This window comes from Lissotriton helveticus, chromosome 5_1 (assembly GCF_964261635.1).
Source record: "Lissotriton helveticus chromosome 5_1, aLisHel1.1, whole genome shotgun sequence".
In the NCBI taxonomy this organism is placed as follows: Eukaryota; Metazoa; Chordata; class Amphibia; order Caudata; family Salamandridae; genus Lissotriton; species Lissotriton helveticus.
Window position 1 is genome coordinate 684,375,640 of NC_136065.1, and position 18,690 is coordinate 684,394,329.

Here is an 18,690-nt window from a genome sequence, read left to right on the forward strand (position 1 = left end):
TTCGTCCATATTTATAATCTGCTTCGTCCCTTTGGAATTTTCTGTGTTTTCTTTGTTGTATTTCGTCCTTGTATTTTTCGAGGCGATCCTCCATTTCTTTCCGCATTTTTTCTGCTTCCTTTTTATCTTTTGTCGAGATTTTACTTTCCAATTCTTTTATCACGTCGTGTGTTTCTTCAAGATCTTTGTCAGCGAATTTGATGAGAATACGCATCATATTTTTACTGCATTGCATGTTGTTCTCGCCCCACTCTAAGAACAATTCAGTTTTGGTATCCGGATAAGTGGGCATCGTAAAAATTTGCAGCCCCCGCGGAACTCTATCTACTTCAAGGTATTTCTGTAGAGTTATTGATTCCCAACTTTTGTTAATTTCTCGTTTGTATTGTTTTTCAAGTTGGAAAAAAAGTTGTTTTAATGTTGTGTCCGGATTGGATGTTTGGACATTTCCATTAACGTTTGTACTTTCAGTCTCAGTCTCTATTTGAAACATTGTGGCTATTTTTGCTAAGCGTTTCGTTTTGCGTGCCTCCATGGTTAATGATACAATCAATGATATGTCGGGCTATACGGATTTGGTTAGATCGAGAGTGCGATCGGTTTTGTACTTTGTTACTTGTCTCGTGTCCATTGGATTGACAGAGTTTTGCAATTACACAGTCTGTAAAAGAACAATTCCCGCTCTAGAGGGTTACGAAGGAAACCATTTGCATCAGTTTTCTCTCCGAGGTTTCTCCCTTTACAAGTCGCTACGAGTACACAGATTTGCCGTAAAGTTTTTACACATCAGTCGCTTCACTCACCAAACTGGCTGGCTCCCGTTTGGGCGGTGTTCTCCACCCCGTCCTCTGGGGCTCCGCACGGCGTGGCTTGCTACTTTTCTGATCGTTGTGTTAATCCAATTAGCTTTCCCAGGCTCTCTCAGCTTTCTCGGCTCTCCTCCGTGTAACTCGGGCGCTTCCAGCAAACAAATAAGGCGAGGCAATGGCGGTTAACGCTGGAGCGCTCTGCAGCGGGTGCGTGCGAGGGACCAACCACATATATATATATATATATATTTATATATATATAAGTAATCATGTCATCGTGGGACTTGTATAGCTGGGTACTCACTAGATCGTGCTCGTAATGACTGTGCCGATGCATGCCGCACCTCGTAGTTTGTTTCAGCCAAACAGTATTGTCCACATGATAAAGCTATGCACCAATATCATAGCAAATGCGAGTGGGTTCATTAACAATTACGGGTGTTACATAGGTACATTATCACTGTAACATCCCTCATAGCCTATATTTAACCAGTGCCGGCTCATATGCCCTGCTGGCAAATAACTGGTATCAGCTAAATAATGCCAGTTTCAGAGATATATGAATACTAAAATTTGTATTCCAAATAACGGCACTGGTTAAATATAGACTATGAGGGAGGATACAGTGATAATATATCTATGTAACACCCGTAATTGTTAATAAACCCACATAGATATATTATTTTTTTTAGGGCGAGAATTGCATAATATCACGACCTGCTATGTAATAACCTAGAATACAGTATCTTTGTGTTATGAAATGTAATATGCTGCATACTAACAGAGTCCAAAATGGCGTTTGAAGTTGACATACACTGTCCGCTTTCTATGATGATTTATGGCGATCTTGCGAGTGTTGTTTAAAAGGATTAACTTTATTTGCCCAATATGTGTGAACAAGCGCTCTGGGAAGCGCGAAACGCGCCACAATCGGTTTACAATGGTAATAAACCTGGTTATTTTGACATAAAGGATTGGCCCCTTGTGGTTTTCTTGGACCAGAGTGCTCGCTGGAACTCAGTTCAGGTTTTGATATTTAAGTACCGGTTGCTCCACCGGCAACGAGCCACCCCAAACAAGGTGAGGGATCCCCCGTTGGAGCGTCTTGCTTTTGGATATTAATCGAGGGGATGTATGTGGTCTCTGGATTTTGGCGTTCCGGATTACATTGGACTTTGCATCTATATCGCAGGATATAGCCTCACGACATCCCGGACTGGATGCACCGTGAAGGTAAGGATTGAGCGATATTTCTTGTGTAACGCTGTGCGGTTATTGACTGATTCATGAGTCATAGTGCACAAGAGAAGTACTTTGTGAAATAATGACACGCTACATTGCGCGCTGCAAGTCATTGCTTCCAACATCGAGATTTCACTGAAATACAACCAGGATATGCTGATATGTTCAGTTTTATTGCAGCAACAGATTGAATCTACTCCATATGAGGAATATAAGTGAGACGCCAAGTAACTGAGACATAGGGGAACTCTGAATTTCACAGAGGGGTCACAAACACAAGAGGGGACAATCCGGAGGTCAACACTGATCAATTTTAGGATCCTAGTGCACAAATGGAGGGTGATAAAGAGAGAAGAGAAGCAGCACAAATGCTCTTTGCTCGAGCACCAGGAGTGGGCAAGGCAATCCCGGCACCCACACATATTGAAAAGACAATTATGGACACACTAAGGAAGTACGAGAAATTACATAAGCTAGAGATTTCAAAGTGGTGGGAAGCCACCTCATTGCAGGACTACCTAGACAAAAATATGATTCCAAGAGGCTTGATAATTTATATAACCCCATCATATGATTCACCTGATCCCTAGATGTTAGAAGAATGGTCTCAAAATTCAGCTACCAGCTCTAGAAACATGTTACAAATTCTAGTAAAATATGCCTGGTCTGATAGAGAAAACATTAAAAAGGAAATTGAATTGCTAGCAGGTATACTCGATAAACACATGGATCAAGCTACTGTTACTAAATTTATTGAAGAAATGAAGAAAAGATTAAAAACAATGGAAGGAGAGATCAAAAAAAGAAAGCAATATAAATTACACAGAGACTGGCGATTATGAGGCAGGTTGAATCCTGACACAGTCGCAAATACGATCATCTCTATGAAACTACTCAGGCGACTGGCACAAGTGAGAATTTTACACACGACAACACGAAGAAGAAGCAGAAAGTACCAGTGAGTCTAATACAGAAAATTCAGAATTAACAAGTGTATCTGAGAATTCAGATTCAGAAGGGGAACTAATACCGCGGCGCCGTACTTTTTTAGATGAATACCGGCTAATGAAACAGAGCCGGCAAGCCACCAGGTCGTCATCCAGAATCCGGGAGAAGAATGACACAGCGGGAACAAGCAGAAGAGGAAGACCAAGGGGTACCAGAACAAGAGGCGGAAGAAATGTAAACAGAGGCGGAAACAGGCAAGAAAATGGGCAGGAGCACGTGGGAAGCAAACAGGCTCAAAACAAGAGGAAATAATCATGGATGATGAACAGGTAAATCAAACAATAGTGAACTTATCATCTAAAGATATCAGTAACAAAGATAAGCGTACCCTATGCCTAGGTTTATCCTTCTGTCCTTCTACACCCATGAATTATGTTGATGATAAAATAGACATTTTCAAGTTCTGTAGAAAACTAAAATTGAAAAAATGGCATGAAATGAAACCTGGCAAAAATAGAGTTTTACAAACAGAGGAGAATCATAAACATGACTATGAAATGATTATAGGTGACATTGATACTCTAATGGCACTTGATGAATTGAGTAATGAAGATACTGGTCTCAATTTGAGTACAGATGCATTGCGCATATTAGATTCTATGGAAATAAGACACGACTTAGCTGCCTGTACAGATTTCAAAAGTTAGTCTACCTTTTGACACAAAATGAATCACAATAACATTGACACTTTTCAAGAGCAAGTAGGTAAAGAATTACTCGACCTTCGTAGCAAACATTGGCCCAAACAGATGAAAAAGTTCAAACATAATATCTCTCTGACTCAGAAAAAAGCACTACTAGATCTTGCGGCAGATAAGAGTATTTTGGTAAGACTTCCGACAAGGGTGGCAATATTGTCATCATGCCAAGAGACATGTATATAAAAGAAGCTGAACGTCAGCTCAATGATACTAGAAGATATAGAAGATCCAACCGATGTGAATACAGTAACAGTATCCATAACATCTGGGAGAAGTTGACAGAGTGGAAAGATAGAGGCCTCATTGAGTGGGAAGACTTTCTTAAAGAAAGACCATCCTATTCTACCCATCCTTTATTTATTGCCAAAAATTCACAAATGTAGAATTGATCCACCAGGCAGACCAATAATATCATCGAAAGGAAGTGTCCTAGAAAACATTTCCCGATATGTCGACCACTTTCTCAGAGAATACGTGATTAAACTACCCTGATATGTCCGGGATACCAAAGATTTCCTGGAGAAAGTGGATGATATACAGTGGAACAAGAATTTGCTATTAATAACTATGGATGTCAATTCCCTCTATACGATAATTGAACATAAACAAGGAATTGAAGCCTGTGCCAGATATTTGAGAGGGAGAAATATGTGTTATTTGGAACATACAAGCATGGTTTTGGGCATGATTTTGTTTTGTCTCACTAACAACTTTTTCCTTTTTAATGATGATATTTTTGTTCAAATGCATGGTACGGCGATGGGAACATGTTTTGTGCCGAGTTTTGCGAATCTGTTTATGGGTGCATGGGAAAATGACATCATGACATGTAACACTTTTCAGTCAGAATTTGCCAAAGTGATTATTTGGCTACGTTATATTGACGATATGTTTGTGGTCTGGGGACGGACAAAAGAAGAAGCCCTAGACTTTGTGTCTAGACTGAACCAGAACCAGCTAAACATTGTCTTGACAAGCAATATCAGTGACACAGAGGTAGAATATCTAGACACTAAGGTACAGATTAAGAACAATGCATTACAAACTGTCCTCTTCCGCAAAAAGACAGCCGGTAACTCCTTACTACATGGCCTGAGCAGCCATCCAAAGAATCTAAAATGGAGTATTCCGTATGGTGAGTTGCTCAGGGCCAAACATAATTGTAGTAGGGAAGAAGATTTCAACAGAGAACAAAATACAATGACAGAGATTTTTACAAAGAGGCTATCCGGGATGGGTAATAAGGAGAGCTACTGAAAATGTAAAATCTGTAGAACGGAAATCTTTACTCAGTAGCAGTCAAACCACACAGAAATCGAACGATTATACATTTCAAACACGTATCATTTTGAATTACACTGGCAACTCCAATCAAATACGGAAAGGTATCAATAAGAATTGGAATATAGTGAAAGGTGACCCGATAATCGGTCCTGATTTACCTAACCGTCTGAGCATAACCTACAGACGGGGTCGCAATTTGAGAGATTTGCTAGTACACAATGACATAGGCAGTGACGGTCTCAATAGAGGGGTTGATCTACATGGGTTTTACCCATGTGGGCATTGTAAGGCCTGTAGCAACAGTCACATGGTTAAAGAAAACTGGAATACCAGCACCAACAGTATGAAACCCATAAAACAATTCTTGACGTGCACTACTGCATTTGTGATATACGTTTTGGTCAGCCCATGTAACCTTAAGTACGTGGGCAGTACTACACATATGGCAAAGAAACGTATTCTTGAACATACCAGAGCCATAAGTAAGAAAGATAAGCAGTATCCTGTAGCACGGCATTTTGAGGCATGTCACTTTTCAGATCCCAATAAACTTTCCTATTTCATTGTAGAACAGGTGTCCTTGCAACAAAGAGGGGGAAACCGAACTTTGAAACTCAGGCAAAAGGAGTCTAGATATATAATAAGTATGTGTACTAGATATCCGGAAGGGCACAATATGGATGAGGAGATGGCCATACATTTACAGAATGAATAGCTCTTTAACAGTTTCCTAAGTATTGTGTGCAACTACTTTTTTCATTTTAGAACAATGATGAGCTTTATATTTGGATTGACAAATGCCAACACATATGTAAGGCAGTATGATTAAGTAGCTGCCTCTAATACACTTCTTTTTCTCTATCACAGGATGGAAGGGAGGGGCAATGTCTCAGGATTGCGGCACTGGTACCCTAATCCTTTCACCGTGTTTCATCTTCCATCGTCTTTTTATTATTTGCTTTATTATTAATTTTTTTCATTGTGTGGAACAAATTTTGATGTAATACTGTTCATAACCTAGAGGTTTAAATATGAGTTATCCGTCATAAGATGGTGTTCAATGGTACAGTTAATTAAGTTGATACAGGTAACTACCTTAGATTCATGATAGAATCCATGTATTATCAACAGAGATTTGGCACTAACCAGCCGTTATTTGGAATACTAAATTTTAGTATTCGTATATCTCTGAAACTGGCATTATTTAGCCGATACCAGTTATTTGCCAGAAGGGTGTATGAGCCGGCACTGGTTAAATATAGACTATGAGGGAGGATACAGTGATAATGTACCTATGTAACACCCGTAATTGTTAATGAACCCACTCGCATTTGCTATGATTTTGGTGCATAGCCTTATCATGTGGACAATACTGTTAGGCTGATACAAACTATGAGGTGCGGCATGCATCTGGATAGTCATTACGAGCACGATCTAGCGAGTACCCAGCTATACAAGTCCAGCGATCACATGATTACTTATATATATATATATATACATTATTTTTTTTTAGGGCTAGAATTGTATAATATCACGACCTGCTATGTAAGAACCTAGAATACAGTATCATTGTGTTATGAAATGCATTATGCCGCATACTAACAGAGTCCAAAATGGCGTTTGAAGTTCACATATACTGTCCGCATTCTATGATGATTAATGGCGATCTTGCGAGTGTTGTTTAAAAGGATTAACTTTATTTGCCCAATTTGTGTGAACAAGCGCTCTGGGAAGCGCGAAACTCGTCACAATCGGTTTATGATGGTAATAAACCTGGTTATTTTGACATAAAGGATTGGCCCCTTGTGGTTTTTGTTGGACCAGAGTGCTCGCTGGAACTCCGTTCAGCTTTTGATATATATATATATATATATATATATATATATATATACACACACACACACACACATACACAGAAAAGGTTGGCATCATAATACAGGCAGAAACCAATATACAGCTGAGAAAATGTGTGGAAACAGGTTAAGCGGATTTTGGGGAGACTAAAACAGCTCATTTTTACTGAAACAGGTGTTATAGAACCGCTTGTCTCACTGCTGCCTCTCAGAGGGCGTCCAAATCAAGACAGTAGTGCTGTATGAAGGTGTGTGCACGTTTTCAGGTTGCTGCCCGGCAGACATCTGGCAACACTCCCACAAACAATGCCATGGATGTGGAAATGGCTCTTGTGGAATGAGCCCGTACTTACGAGTTCAAAGGCCGTCCTGGCTTTTGATGACAGAAAAGAATGGTTTTCGCTATCTATCTAGATATGCTCTGTTTTGTAAGTGGAAGACCCTTCTATGGCTCACTGAAGGAGACAAAGGGATGGTTTGTTTTTCTGAAAGATTTAGCTCTGTCCAAGTAAAATTTCAAGCAACTTTTGATGTCTAGTGAGTGAAGAGCTCGCTCAGCTTTTGTTTGAGGATTTGGAAAGAATGATTTGAGAGTTATGAGTTCATTGAGGTGAAATTCCAAAGGGACATTAGGAATTAATTGTGGGTGAGTATGTAGGATAACCCTATCTTCTCTGAATTGAAGAATTTGCTCTTGGATGGTAAATGCTTGAATCTCACTTATTGGACATGTAGAGGTGAGAGGCAGAAGGAAGGTTACCTTCCAGGAGAGGTATTTAATGTCTGCTTTATGTATTGGCTCGAAAGGAGGCTTCATTAATTGTCCCAATAACGTGTTGAGAAGCACTCTGGAGGTGGTGGCATAAACTATGGATATGCCCAGAACAATCCTTTGAGGAACTGTTTAATGAGCCTTTTGGACCACAGAGATGGCTAGCTGGATGATCTCCGGATATGGAAAATGGCAGTGAGATGTACCTTAATAGAGGTGTGAGCTAGGCCAGATTGTGCAAGGTGCAAAGGGTACGGTAAAATCTGTTCTGAAGAAGATGCAGGGGGATAAATGTTAGCAGTCAACACCAAATACAGAATCTCTTCCATTTTAAGGAATAAGTTGTATTTGTACTGCCTGCCCTTGCTTTAGCAAGTATTCTTCTGCAGTCTGTGGTAATGTTAAGATGATCAAATTCTCAGAACTCAAGAGCCAAGCTGACAATTTGCGCAATCTGGAATCCGGATGGAGAACTTGTCCCTGGCTCATTGTTAAAAGTGGGAAATCGGTTTAAGTCGAATGGAAGGTCGCACCGCGGGTAGGAGAAGCTCTGTGTACAAGTGCTTTTGTGGCCAAGCAGGGGCTATCAGGATGATCTCACAGGGTTCAGCCTTCATCTTCCTGAGGACCGTTGGAAGGTGTGGAATCGGTGGAAAGGCGTTAGCAAATATGCCGTACCATGCAATTGAAAAGGCATTCCCCCAGGGCCCTTGATGGTGTTGCCAACTTGCGAAGTCCTGGCATTTGACGTTGACAGGGTCGCAAAGAGATTCAGCTTTGGTCTACTCCGCCGGAAAAGATGAGATCCAGCATGTGTTGGTGTAGTTCCCACTCATGGCAGGTAGTTTTGAAACTGCTTAAAGTGTCTGCAGTGATGTTTAGCGTCCTCGGTACATGCTCTGCTGTAAGTATACTTTGTGTTGGATGCACCATTGCCAGATTAGCTGTGCTTCCTGGGACAGTAGACGAGATCTGGTGCCTCACTTTCTGGGAAGGAAAGCTTGTAGAGTAAAGTATACTGCCCTTAGTTCGAGCAGATTGAAGTGCAGTCTGCGATGCGAAGGAGGCCATTTGTCACTGACCTGAAGGTCTTGGAGGTAAGCGCCTCACCCATCCAGGGAGGCATCTATTGTAATTGCCAACAAAGATGGTTGGGGAAGAAACAGGAGACCTGCAGAGAGATTTGCTGGTTGGGTCTACCAGTCGAGCGACTTCATCATGATCGATGCGACATTAATGATATCTTCGAACGCGCCTGCCACCTGAGACCATTGAGCGTCCAGTGTTTCCTGAAGTAGACGCATATGAAGACGGCAGTGCAGTACGAGGTAGATGCACGAGGACATCATACCTAGGAGAGACTTATAGAGGCAAACTGAAAATGACCTTTTTTGTTAGGAGCATGTCCTAGAGAGCAACTTTTGTTGCCTCTCGACAGTTGGGTATGCACTTTTGAGATCTGTGTCCAGTACAGCTCCTAGGAATATTATCCGCTGTGAAGGATTGATTTGTCCGGGTTGAGAGTGAGTCTGAGGTCATTGATAGGCGTAAGCAGGCTTTGGTGGATGCTTCTGCCGACTGGTGAGTATCTGCCTTGCCCAACCAGTCATCTAGCTGCGGATTTGAGACCAAATGGTAACACCCAAAATGGAAAGAAGCTGCCAGCTACTGTGAACCTGAGGAACTTTCAGTTTTTTGGATGGATGGGTACATGAAAGTAGGCATCTTGGAGATCCAGGAAGGACATGTAATCTCCATTATTGAAGAGCTGCAATATGTCTTGGAACGTGATCATGTTATGTTATGTTAGGCGCTTTGTAAAGCGTATGGCTGTCCCAGCAAAGGGACGTCCCAGTGCTGAAAGTCAGGGAGAGAGGAGAATGAGATGTGTATCATCCGATAGGATTGCTTCTTAAGAAATTTGTTGAGCTCCCTTAAATCTCTATACCAGAATAAGGAGCCACTGTCATTCGCTGCTGTCCAGGGGAAGTACTCATTACTGAACTCAGATTTTTAAAGCTTTCTGAAGCTCAAGTCTAGAATCTCTAAATTTAGGCCCCCTACATACTACTCCTTTTTCTCTACCCTCCAGCCTATCCAATCAGGTGGACATGTGGCATCCAAGCTTTATAAATTAATATGTGAGGGTTCTACCCGTGCTAAATTCTCCCTGTGTGATAAATGGTCCAGGTACTTCGGTAATAAAGGTATTACTCCTACCTCTGCAGACACTTAGGGTAAGAGTGGGTCCCTCCTGCTCCACGTATCCCTTTGTGGCTCCAAACAAAATTCTTGATTGTTCACTCACTATGCAGGACCTCTAATAAACGTTTTAAACTACAACTGAGGGATACTGACACTTGCTGGTCATGCAGAATAGCATGTGGTGACTTGCAATATATGTTCTTTTCATGTCCTTACCTCACCCCGTGCTGGTACGACATCGCAGCCCAAGTATGTAAAATATTCAGAATAACTACCTTGTTGGATTTTCCAACTATCGTGATCGGGAACATGCAGCTGGGAATCCACCCCTGCGTACAGACAACAATTCCATTCTCTTTGATTTGTTGACCACCTTTGTGCTTAAAGTTATCCTGCTTGATTGGAAAGACTTCAAACTTGTTTCTTTTCATACTTGATGGGCTTGGGTCACACACCTTAGAAGAACACACATGGCCCAATCTCACCACTGTAGCATCCCAACCCTGTGTTGGTGCACTTGGGGATCCTTAGACGCCTTCATTAGTAAGACATAGCAGCTCACCCGTGGCTTCCCTTGGCATCCAGTGCCGTCATCATGGGTGGACGAGGCCCTGATTTTGGCCCTAGCTGCCTATTACTTGGTTATCTTTCTCTTCTGCTGTGTACCCCTCTTGGATACCCTTTTCCAATTTTCTCTCTTACTCTATTCTACTCTCTCTTTCTACTTTTCCACTGTACATGTTTTGTTTCCTTTATCTCCAAGCACAGTTCTGTGATTTTGAAGCTGCATCTGAGTATTGACTATTAGAGGGCGAGAAACGGATGAATAAACATTTGCCTTTTTACTTAGCTGTAGATTATGGTTTTACTTTACTGTCATTAAGAGTAGTTTACTAAGATGTTACCCTATAACTGTTCATCTCATAACATTATGTTTAGTGTCGTATCAATAATCATGAACACTGCGCCTCCTGGCCTGGTCACCCCCACGCTCCTGTGCCTGCCTGCTCAGCCCCAGCCACCGAGGGCCGCCGAGCACTCCAGCCTCCCGCCACCCCAGCCACCCGAGGCCCGCCGAGGCCGCGCCAGATTTTCCCGCCACCCCAGCCACCCGAGGCCCGCGCCAGATTTTCCCGCCGCCCTAGCCCGCGGCCCCGCCCCCCCGCCAGCCGATTGGCTCCCGCTCCCGCCCTCCCGCAGACCCTCCCGACCGGCTCCCTTTTTATGACGCCCCCAGAGCGACCGCGCAGCGGACGCGCGCAGCGGGAGCACCGACTGAGCGCCGAAGGTGCGCCAAAGGTAAGCCCGTCTGCGCCCGTCCGCGTCTGGACCGCGCCCAGGGCCAAGACCCCTGGCCCCCGCCGGACGTACGACGCCGCCACCCTCAACGCACTCAACACCAGCCGAATCCCGGGATGCTACCGAGCCACCCCGAGACGAACCCACGGACCCTTCAGCTGCCACGCCTGCAAGTTCACCTGCATCCGGACCTGCCCCGCACCAGCGCCCGCCAAGCCGAACACCAGCAGCAACCACCTCAAGTGCATCCTACTCAACACCCGCTCCGTCCACAGACACGCCATCGAACTCTGGAACCTCCTCGTCACCACAGCTCCTGACGTCGCCTTCCTCACGGAAACCTGGATGAACGACTCCTCGGCGCCCGACATCGCCATCGCCATCCCAGAGGGCTACAAGATCACCCGAAGAGACCGCGGCAACCAGACTGGAGGAGGCATCGCCATCATCTACAGAGACACCATCTGCATCGTGACCAACACCGACGACACCCTGACAACCGCCGAACACCTGCACTTCCAGATCCACACGGACCCCAAAACCACCCTCAGAGGCACCCTCATCTACCGACCCCCGGGACCACGCACACAATTCAGCGAAGACATCGCCGACTTCATCAGCCAGCACGCCCTCCCCTCCGCTGACTTCATCCTCCTGGGGGACATCAACTTCCACCTGGAGAACAACAACGACCGCAACACCACCACCCTGCTTGACAACCTCACCATCCTCGGACTCAAGCAGCTGGTGACCACCCCCACCCACCTCGCCGGACACACACTCGACGCTGTCTTCTCTTCCAGCAAGGACATCGTCTTCAGCCACGCCACCGGACTCCACTGGACGGACCACAGCTGCGTCCACTTCACTTTCAGAAGATCCACGATCCACCACCACCAGCAACAGGTTGCTCGAAGAAACTGGAACAAGATCACAGCAGACCAGCTCGCCACTTCCCTGAGCCAACACCCTCCCGCCAGCTCAGCGAACCCCAGCCAGGCCGCCGACAACCTCACGAAGTGGATCAGCAACTGCGCAGACGACCTCGCCCCACTGAGGACCCCGCCTAGCAGACCCGGCAGCAAGAAGGCCCCATGGTTCACCGACGAACTCAAGAGCTCCAAGAAGAACTGCCGAGCCCTCGAGAAAGCCTGGAGAAGGGAGCCAACACCGGACAACATGACCACCCTCAAGCTCGCCACCCGGAAGCACCATCAACTGATCCACGCCACCAAGAAATCAGCATTCAAGGACCGGCTGGACAACAATGCACACAACTGCAAGGAACTCTTCAACATCGTGAAAGAGCTCTCCAACCCCAACGCCGGAATCAACGACATCACCCCGTCGCAAGACCTCTGCAACTCCCTCGCCTCCTACTTCCACAACAAGATCGCTGACATACACAACAGCTTCAGCCCACAAACAACGCTCCCCACGACCGCACCAACGCCCCCCACCATCACCCTCAGCGCCTGGACCCAGATCAACACAGAAGACACCATCTGCACGATGAACTCTATCCACTCCGGATCTCCGACAGACCCCTGCCCTCACCACGTCTTCAACAAGGCCGACGCTGTCATCGCACCCCACCTGCGGGACATCATCAACACCTCCTTCGACACCGCCACCTTCCCTGAGAGCTGGAAGCACGCCGAAATCAGCGCTCTACTAAAGAAACCAACAGCGGACCCCACCGAACTCAAGAATTACCGCCCCATCTCGCTCCTCCCGTTTCCAGCCAAAGTCATCGAGAAGACCGTCAACAAGCAGCTGGCCGCCTTCCTCGAGACGAATGGATCCCTCGACCCCTCACAGTCTGGCTTCCGAGCCAACCACAGCACCGAGACCGCCCTCATCGCTGCCACCGATGACATCCGAGCCCTGCTGGACAACGGTGAAACAGCAGCCCTCATCCTCCTAGACCTCTCCGCGGCGTTCGACACCGTTTGCCACCGCACCCTAGTGCAGCGCCTCAGCAACATCGTAATCCAGGAAAAGGCTCTGGAGTGGATCATCTCCTTCCTCGCTGGAAGGACACAGAGAGTACGCCTGCCACCGTTCAGATCTGCAGCCACGGAAGTCATCTGCGGCGTTCCTCAGGGCTCCTCGCTCAGCCCCACCCTCTTCAACGTCTACATGAGCCCCCTTGCGGCCATCGCACGCCAACACAACCTCAACATCATCTCCTACGCCGACGACACCCAGCTGATCCTCTCCCTGACCAACGACCCTGCCGCCGCCAGAACCAACCTCCACAAAGGGATGAAAGACGTAGCCGAGTGGATGACGACCAGCCGCCTGAAACTGAACTCAGACAAGACGGAAGTCCTCATCCTAGGCTCCTCGCCCTCCGCCTGGGACGACTCCTGGTGGCCCCCCGCCCTTGGCACCGCACCCAAACCGACAGACCACGCACGCAACCAGGGCTTCATCCTGGACTCCTCCCTCTCCATGACCAGACAAGTCAACGCCGTCTCCGCGTCCTGTTTCAACATCCTGCGCATGCTACGGAAAATCTTCCGGTGGATCCCCACCGAGACCAGGAAGACGGTCACCCAGGCCCTCGTCACCAGCCGACTGGACTACGGCAACGCCCTCTACGCCGGAACCACCGCCAAGCTCCAGAAGAGACTCCAGCGGATCCAGAACGCCTCAGCCAGACTCATCCTCGACATCCCCCGACGCAGCCACATCTCCGGACATCTGAGAGACCTGCACTGGCTCCCCGTCAACAAGAGAATCACCTTCCGTCTCCTCACCCACGCACACAATGCCCTACACGACCAAGGCCCGAGCTACCTCAACAACCGCCTCAACTTCTACGCTCCCAAACGCCACCTCCGATCGACCAACCACGCCCTCGCCCCCGTCCCCCGCATCCGAAGAGCGACAACAGGAGGAAGGTCCTTCTCCTACCTGGCCGCCAAGACCTGGAACACCCGACCGACCGACCTTCGCCTGACCCAAGACCACCTCTCCTTCCGGAAGAAGCTCAAGACCTGGCTATTCGAGCAGTAGTGGCACCCCCCCCCCCAAGCGCCTTGAGACCCTCCGGGTGAGTAGTGCGCTCTATAAATGCCTTGATTGATTGATTGATTGAACACTGGATAACAATTGTTTTTACTCTACACATTTTAAACTATTCTATGACGCTAGGGACCTAGGGACCCAGGATGACACCCTACAATATATGTCACACATTGACCTCCCAGTCTTGACGGATGAGGACCAACGTGCCTTAGAGGATGACGTTAAGGCAGCCCTGACCAAGCTACGAGCGGGGAAGTCTCTAATGGGTTCCCTGCGGAATTTTTTAAACGCACTTAGGATTTATTGGCCCGCCATCTGCTGGGACTCTTCGAAGAGGTAGTACAAGTGGGTGAGCTACCGCCAGACCTTCATATGGCTACGATAATTCCGGTCTACAAGGAGGGTAAGCCGGCGGAAGACTGTGCGTCGTACCGCCCCATCTCTCTCTTGAACATAGTAGTGAAGCTCCTAGCAACTATCCTAGCCCTTAGGCTCCGGGGGGTGATAACGGGGCTAGTGCACCTGGATCAGACGGGTTTCCTCCCCGATAGGGCCACCAGATTGAACCTCAGACGAACGCATAATTGGCTACAGGAGGTGAGCAGGAGGCGGGACCCCCATTGGTTCCTGTCTCTGGACGACGAAAAGGCGTTTGATGCAGTCCACTGGCCCTTCCTTGAAGAAGTCCTGATTCGGTTTGGTTTCGGACCCAGGTTCCGGAAGTGGGTACAGTTGTTATACACGGATCCCAGAGAGAAAGTCAAAGTAAATGGGATTCTCTCTTGGGACTTCCCGGTGCGGAGAGGGACCAGACAAGGGTGCCCCCTATCCCCTCTGCTATTTGCACTAACTATTGAGGTGCTAGCGTGTGCGATACGACAAAACGCAGACATTAGGAGGTTTAGACTGGGACAGACCGATGCCGCAGAGGAAAAAATATCCCTATATGCGGATGACGTCCTCCTATATATCATCCACCCAGAAACTACTATAGCGACGTTGTTCTCAGAGCTGGAAAGATACGGAGCTCACGCAGGATACCGGATAAACTGGCACAAGTCGGTCCTCTATGACCCCCGAGGCCAGGAACAATGGTCGGGCTTGCCAGAGTGGTTGCAAACGACGAGCGAGGGTTTTCTGTACCTTGGGATCTTTGTGACACTAGATAGTGCCCGCTCCTACGAGAGGAACATCAGGCGAATAATGCATAATTTTATAGAAGACGCAAACCGGTGGCGGTTGCTCCCTCTAACGATCCTGGGCCGGGCGGCCATGTTTAAAATGGTGACGCTACCGCGGTTTCTATACGCCTTTCAGAATGAGTACTATCCTCTCCCCCATAGGGTGTTCACGGAAATAAATGCAGAGTTGAGCGCCTTCCTATGGTTAGGTAAGCAGCCTCGGGTGGCGTTGGCGACCCTCAACAGACACCAGTATAGTGGCGGGATCTCGCTCCCCAACATATAAGCCTACTACTGGGCAGAACACCTGGCCCCTATTGATGACTGGCTCCACACCCCCGCTACGCACCCCACCTACGCACTGGAGAGAAGCGGTATGGCAGCCCGTACATGCACTTATTATCTTTATGGGGGCAAAGGGAAAGGGGTCTTGCTTCCGGCCACCAGGCTTACCCTGACAGTATGGAATCGGGCGACCAAAAGTATAGGCTGGGAGAAGAAGCCTACTAGGCAGACGCCACTATGGCACTGTGCCTGGTTAAAAGAACTGAACAAGCTGAAAGGGTTCCAGAGATGGGATGGCATAGGGATATCGACCCTGGGAGACGTGATCGTGAGAGGGGCACTGAAACCATTTCAAACATTAAGGACGGAATTCGGACTACACCGTACTCAGTATTTTAAATACGCACACTTGAGACATGCCTGGCGGGCAGAGGGGACCCTGCTGGGAACGCTCCCCAAATATGCTCCTCTGGAAGGCCGCCTCCTACAGGAACAAATCCCGGACAGGGCGGTCTCCCTAACGTACAGAACACTGATGAATAATATACCTGATGGGTTGGTCACCCTTAGGAGGAAGTGGGAGGATGATGTGGGAGAAATGAATGATGTGGGCTGGGATATGGTGCTGATGCATCCGAGAGGTAGCCATTAAATCCTGACTGAGGCTTATCCAATACAATATCCTTCACAGGACCTACTTTGACAGGGAGCGACTGCACAAGATAGGAAGGGCTGTAGACTCGAGCTGCCTGAGATGTGGACACAGTAGAGGGGATTTCTACCACACTGTCTGGTCCTGCCCCACACTTCAAACTTACTGGGTGGAGATCTTGAGAGAATTGGGTGAGGTGCTGGAGACTGCCCTGCCGTTAGACCCTAAGCTGGTCTTGCTGGGCATGACTAACGATGTGGATCTTGCACGCCCACTGTTGATTTTCCTAGTCCTGGCCCTGGTGGTAGCCAAGAGAGATGTGGCAAGGAAGTGGGGGTGGCGGCATTACCGCAACTGGAGGAATGGAGGAGAGGTCTGGATTTGTATATGGCAGCTGAAAGAGTCACCTATAAGGCGAGGGGGTGCCCTAAGAAATTTGGTAGAGTGTGGGGCAAGTGGAGACGATACCATGGCCTAGATGGAGGTTACTGAACCCAGAAGACGGAGAGGGTCCATACAAGGGCACTGGAGGATACACAAAAAGAGATATTTAGACGATACTGATTGGGTTCTGAACAAATATATTGGGTTCTGAACAAATATACGATGGGGCGGCCTGAGTTGAAGGGGAATTAACTGTTTTTAATGGAGATGCTTGGCGGGTGGGGGGTGGAAGGGACGGGAGTGATGACTGATGAAGACATGATTGTTATGTTGTGGATTAAAAAAATGCAAATAAAAATATATATATTTTTAAAACAATTGTTTTTACTACAATGTGCTTTGGGAGTTCTTCCCTTTTCCTGCACTGTTTAATAAAGAGCAAAACAAAAATGAGGAAGAATTCACGGCAAGGAGTAAGGAATCATATTGTGCCGTGGTCTGGAATGGAGCGGAGTGCGGCCGGAGTTCGAAATGACCTATCGATTTACAATAACAATTAACCGCTACTTCGGCTCGCACTTTAATTGCCTTCTTTGTAAATCTACACCAATCAACAAGATTTGGATAAAAAGATGTCTTGCATTAGTACAGAATGTCATTAATTTAGGGTAAATGCTTGTCGTTCCTGCTCATAATTTGAAACAAAAACACGAGCACGCATTCTGCTGCGGAATCCTATAAGGTGAACTAAAATCCCAATGAATAATTAAACTCAATTAAAGAGCGTATTCGATATGTTCTAATGGAATGCTACTCGGACTCGGGGCTCAATGGACGGTGTGGGGGGGGCAACAATGTCTTTTAATTCACAGTGAGCCTCACGAATACATGAACGCCCTTTCCGCGTGCACGACGGTACAACAATCCACGTACCTTTGAGCATTTTTCCAATACTTCTTCCTTAAACTGCTGGAACCCTTGCTGGACCGCTGGCTGGTTGAGAGCGAATGACAAGAAGTGGGTAAAGGGCTCCCTCTTGCGGAATGTATCAGCGATAACCTCAATTCGGGTGCGGGCAGAAATGACTCCATTGCGCTGCTGTCCTGTTATTACTGAGGGGAAAACAGAAGAGGCTTGTTAAAAGCGACGACGGGCAACAGAAACGAGAGAAGACAGATTAGCTAGTAACGAAGCAATGAGATTCAGAATCAGACAAAATAAATCATACGTTTAAGGCTTCCAACCAATGTGTCTGAATCCATGAATACGTTAGTATGTTACATGTAGGGTGCATGTCTATCTCGTGCTTGTAATGGCAAATACTTAATTTCTGCCAATTAATGGAACTCTGTCACAGAGAAAGCCATAAATCAGGACAAGATCAAAAATGCTAAATGTAACTTAATCAGCATTTCTTGCACTACTGGGGCCCGATTCAGGACGTTTTTTATGGTTTTAAATGACATTTAAAAGCACAGACAGTAAAATAAACAAGCATTTACAATGCAACGGTTTCGTCTTTGCCAAAGTTAGAGCTATTAGCATTGTAAATGACAAATTGTTTATTTATGTGTTGGTTTTGAAAACAGATAAATAAATGGCATTGTCATTTACAATGTCAATAGCTTAATCTTTCATGAATAAAACTTTGTTTCTTTCCATTGGATTACTTTGATTGAATTGTCTGCAAAATTATTCTGCACATAGGAGTGCTCAAGAGCGCCACCTTACACCTGTGAGTTTTTTTGTAACATAATATATGTATCAGGTGTAAAATAGTCCCTCATACAGAAGATGAAACAAAAATACTCCTGTGGCTGATCCAAGATGTGTCTGATAATATTTCAAGCCAATGTCTGAAGGTTCTTGAACCAAAGAAGCCACAAGCAGAAGGAGGCTGAACCAAAGCCATAGGGAGTATGTATAGAATATATGTTCAGCATGAATGATAGAAGTGTCACTACACGTCATGCCCAATT

At 46.4% G+C, this 18,690-nt stretch overlaps 1 protein-coding gene across 1 annotated transcript in view; it reads right to left on the reverse strand.

Annotated features, from left to right (window-relative positions):
• Window positions 1–18,690, reverse strand: part of ASCC1 (activating signal cointegrator 1 complex subunit 1) — a 771,288-nt gene that overhangs the window by 533,834 nt on the left and 218,764 nt on the right. The window contains exon 5 of the mRNA XM_078643075.1: window positions 17,645–17,823. Coding sequence (XP_078499201.1) covers window positions 17,645–17,823 — 179 coding nt within the window. The remainder of the gene's footprint in view (window positions 1–17,644; window positions 17,824–18,690) is intronic.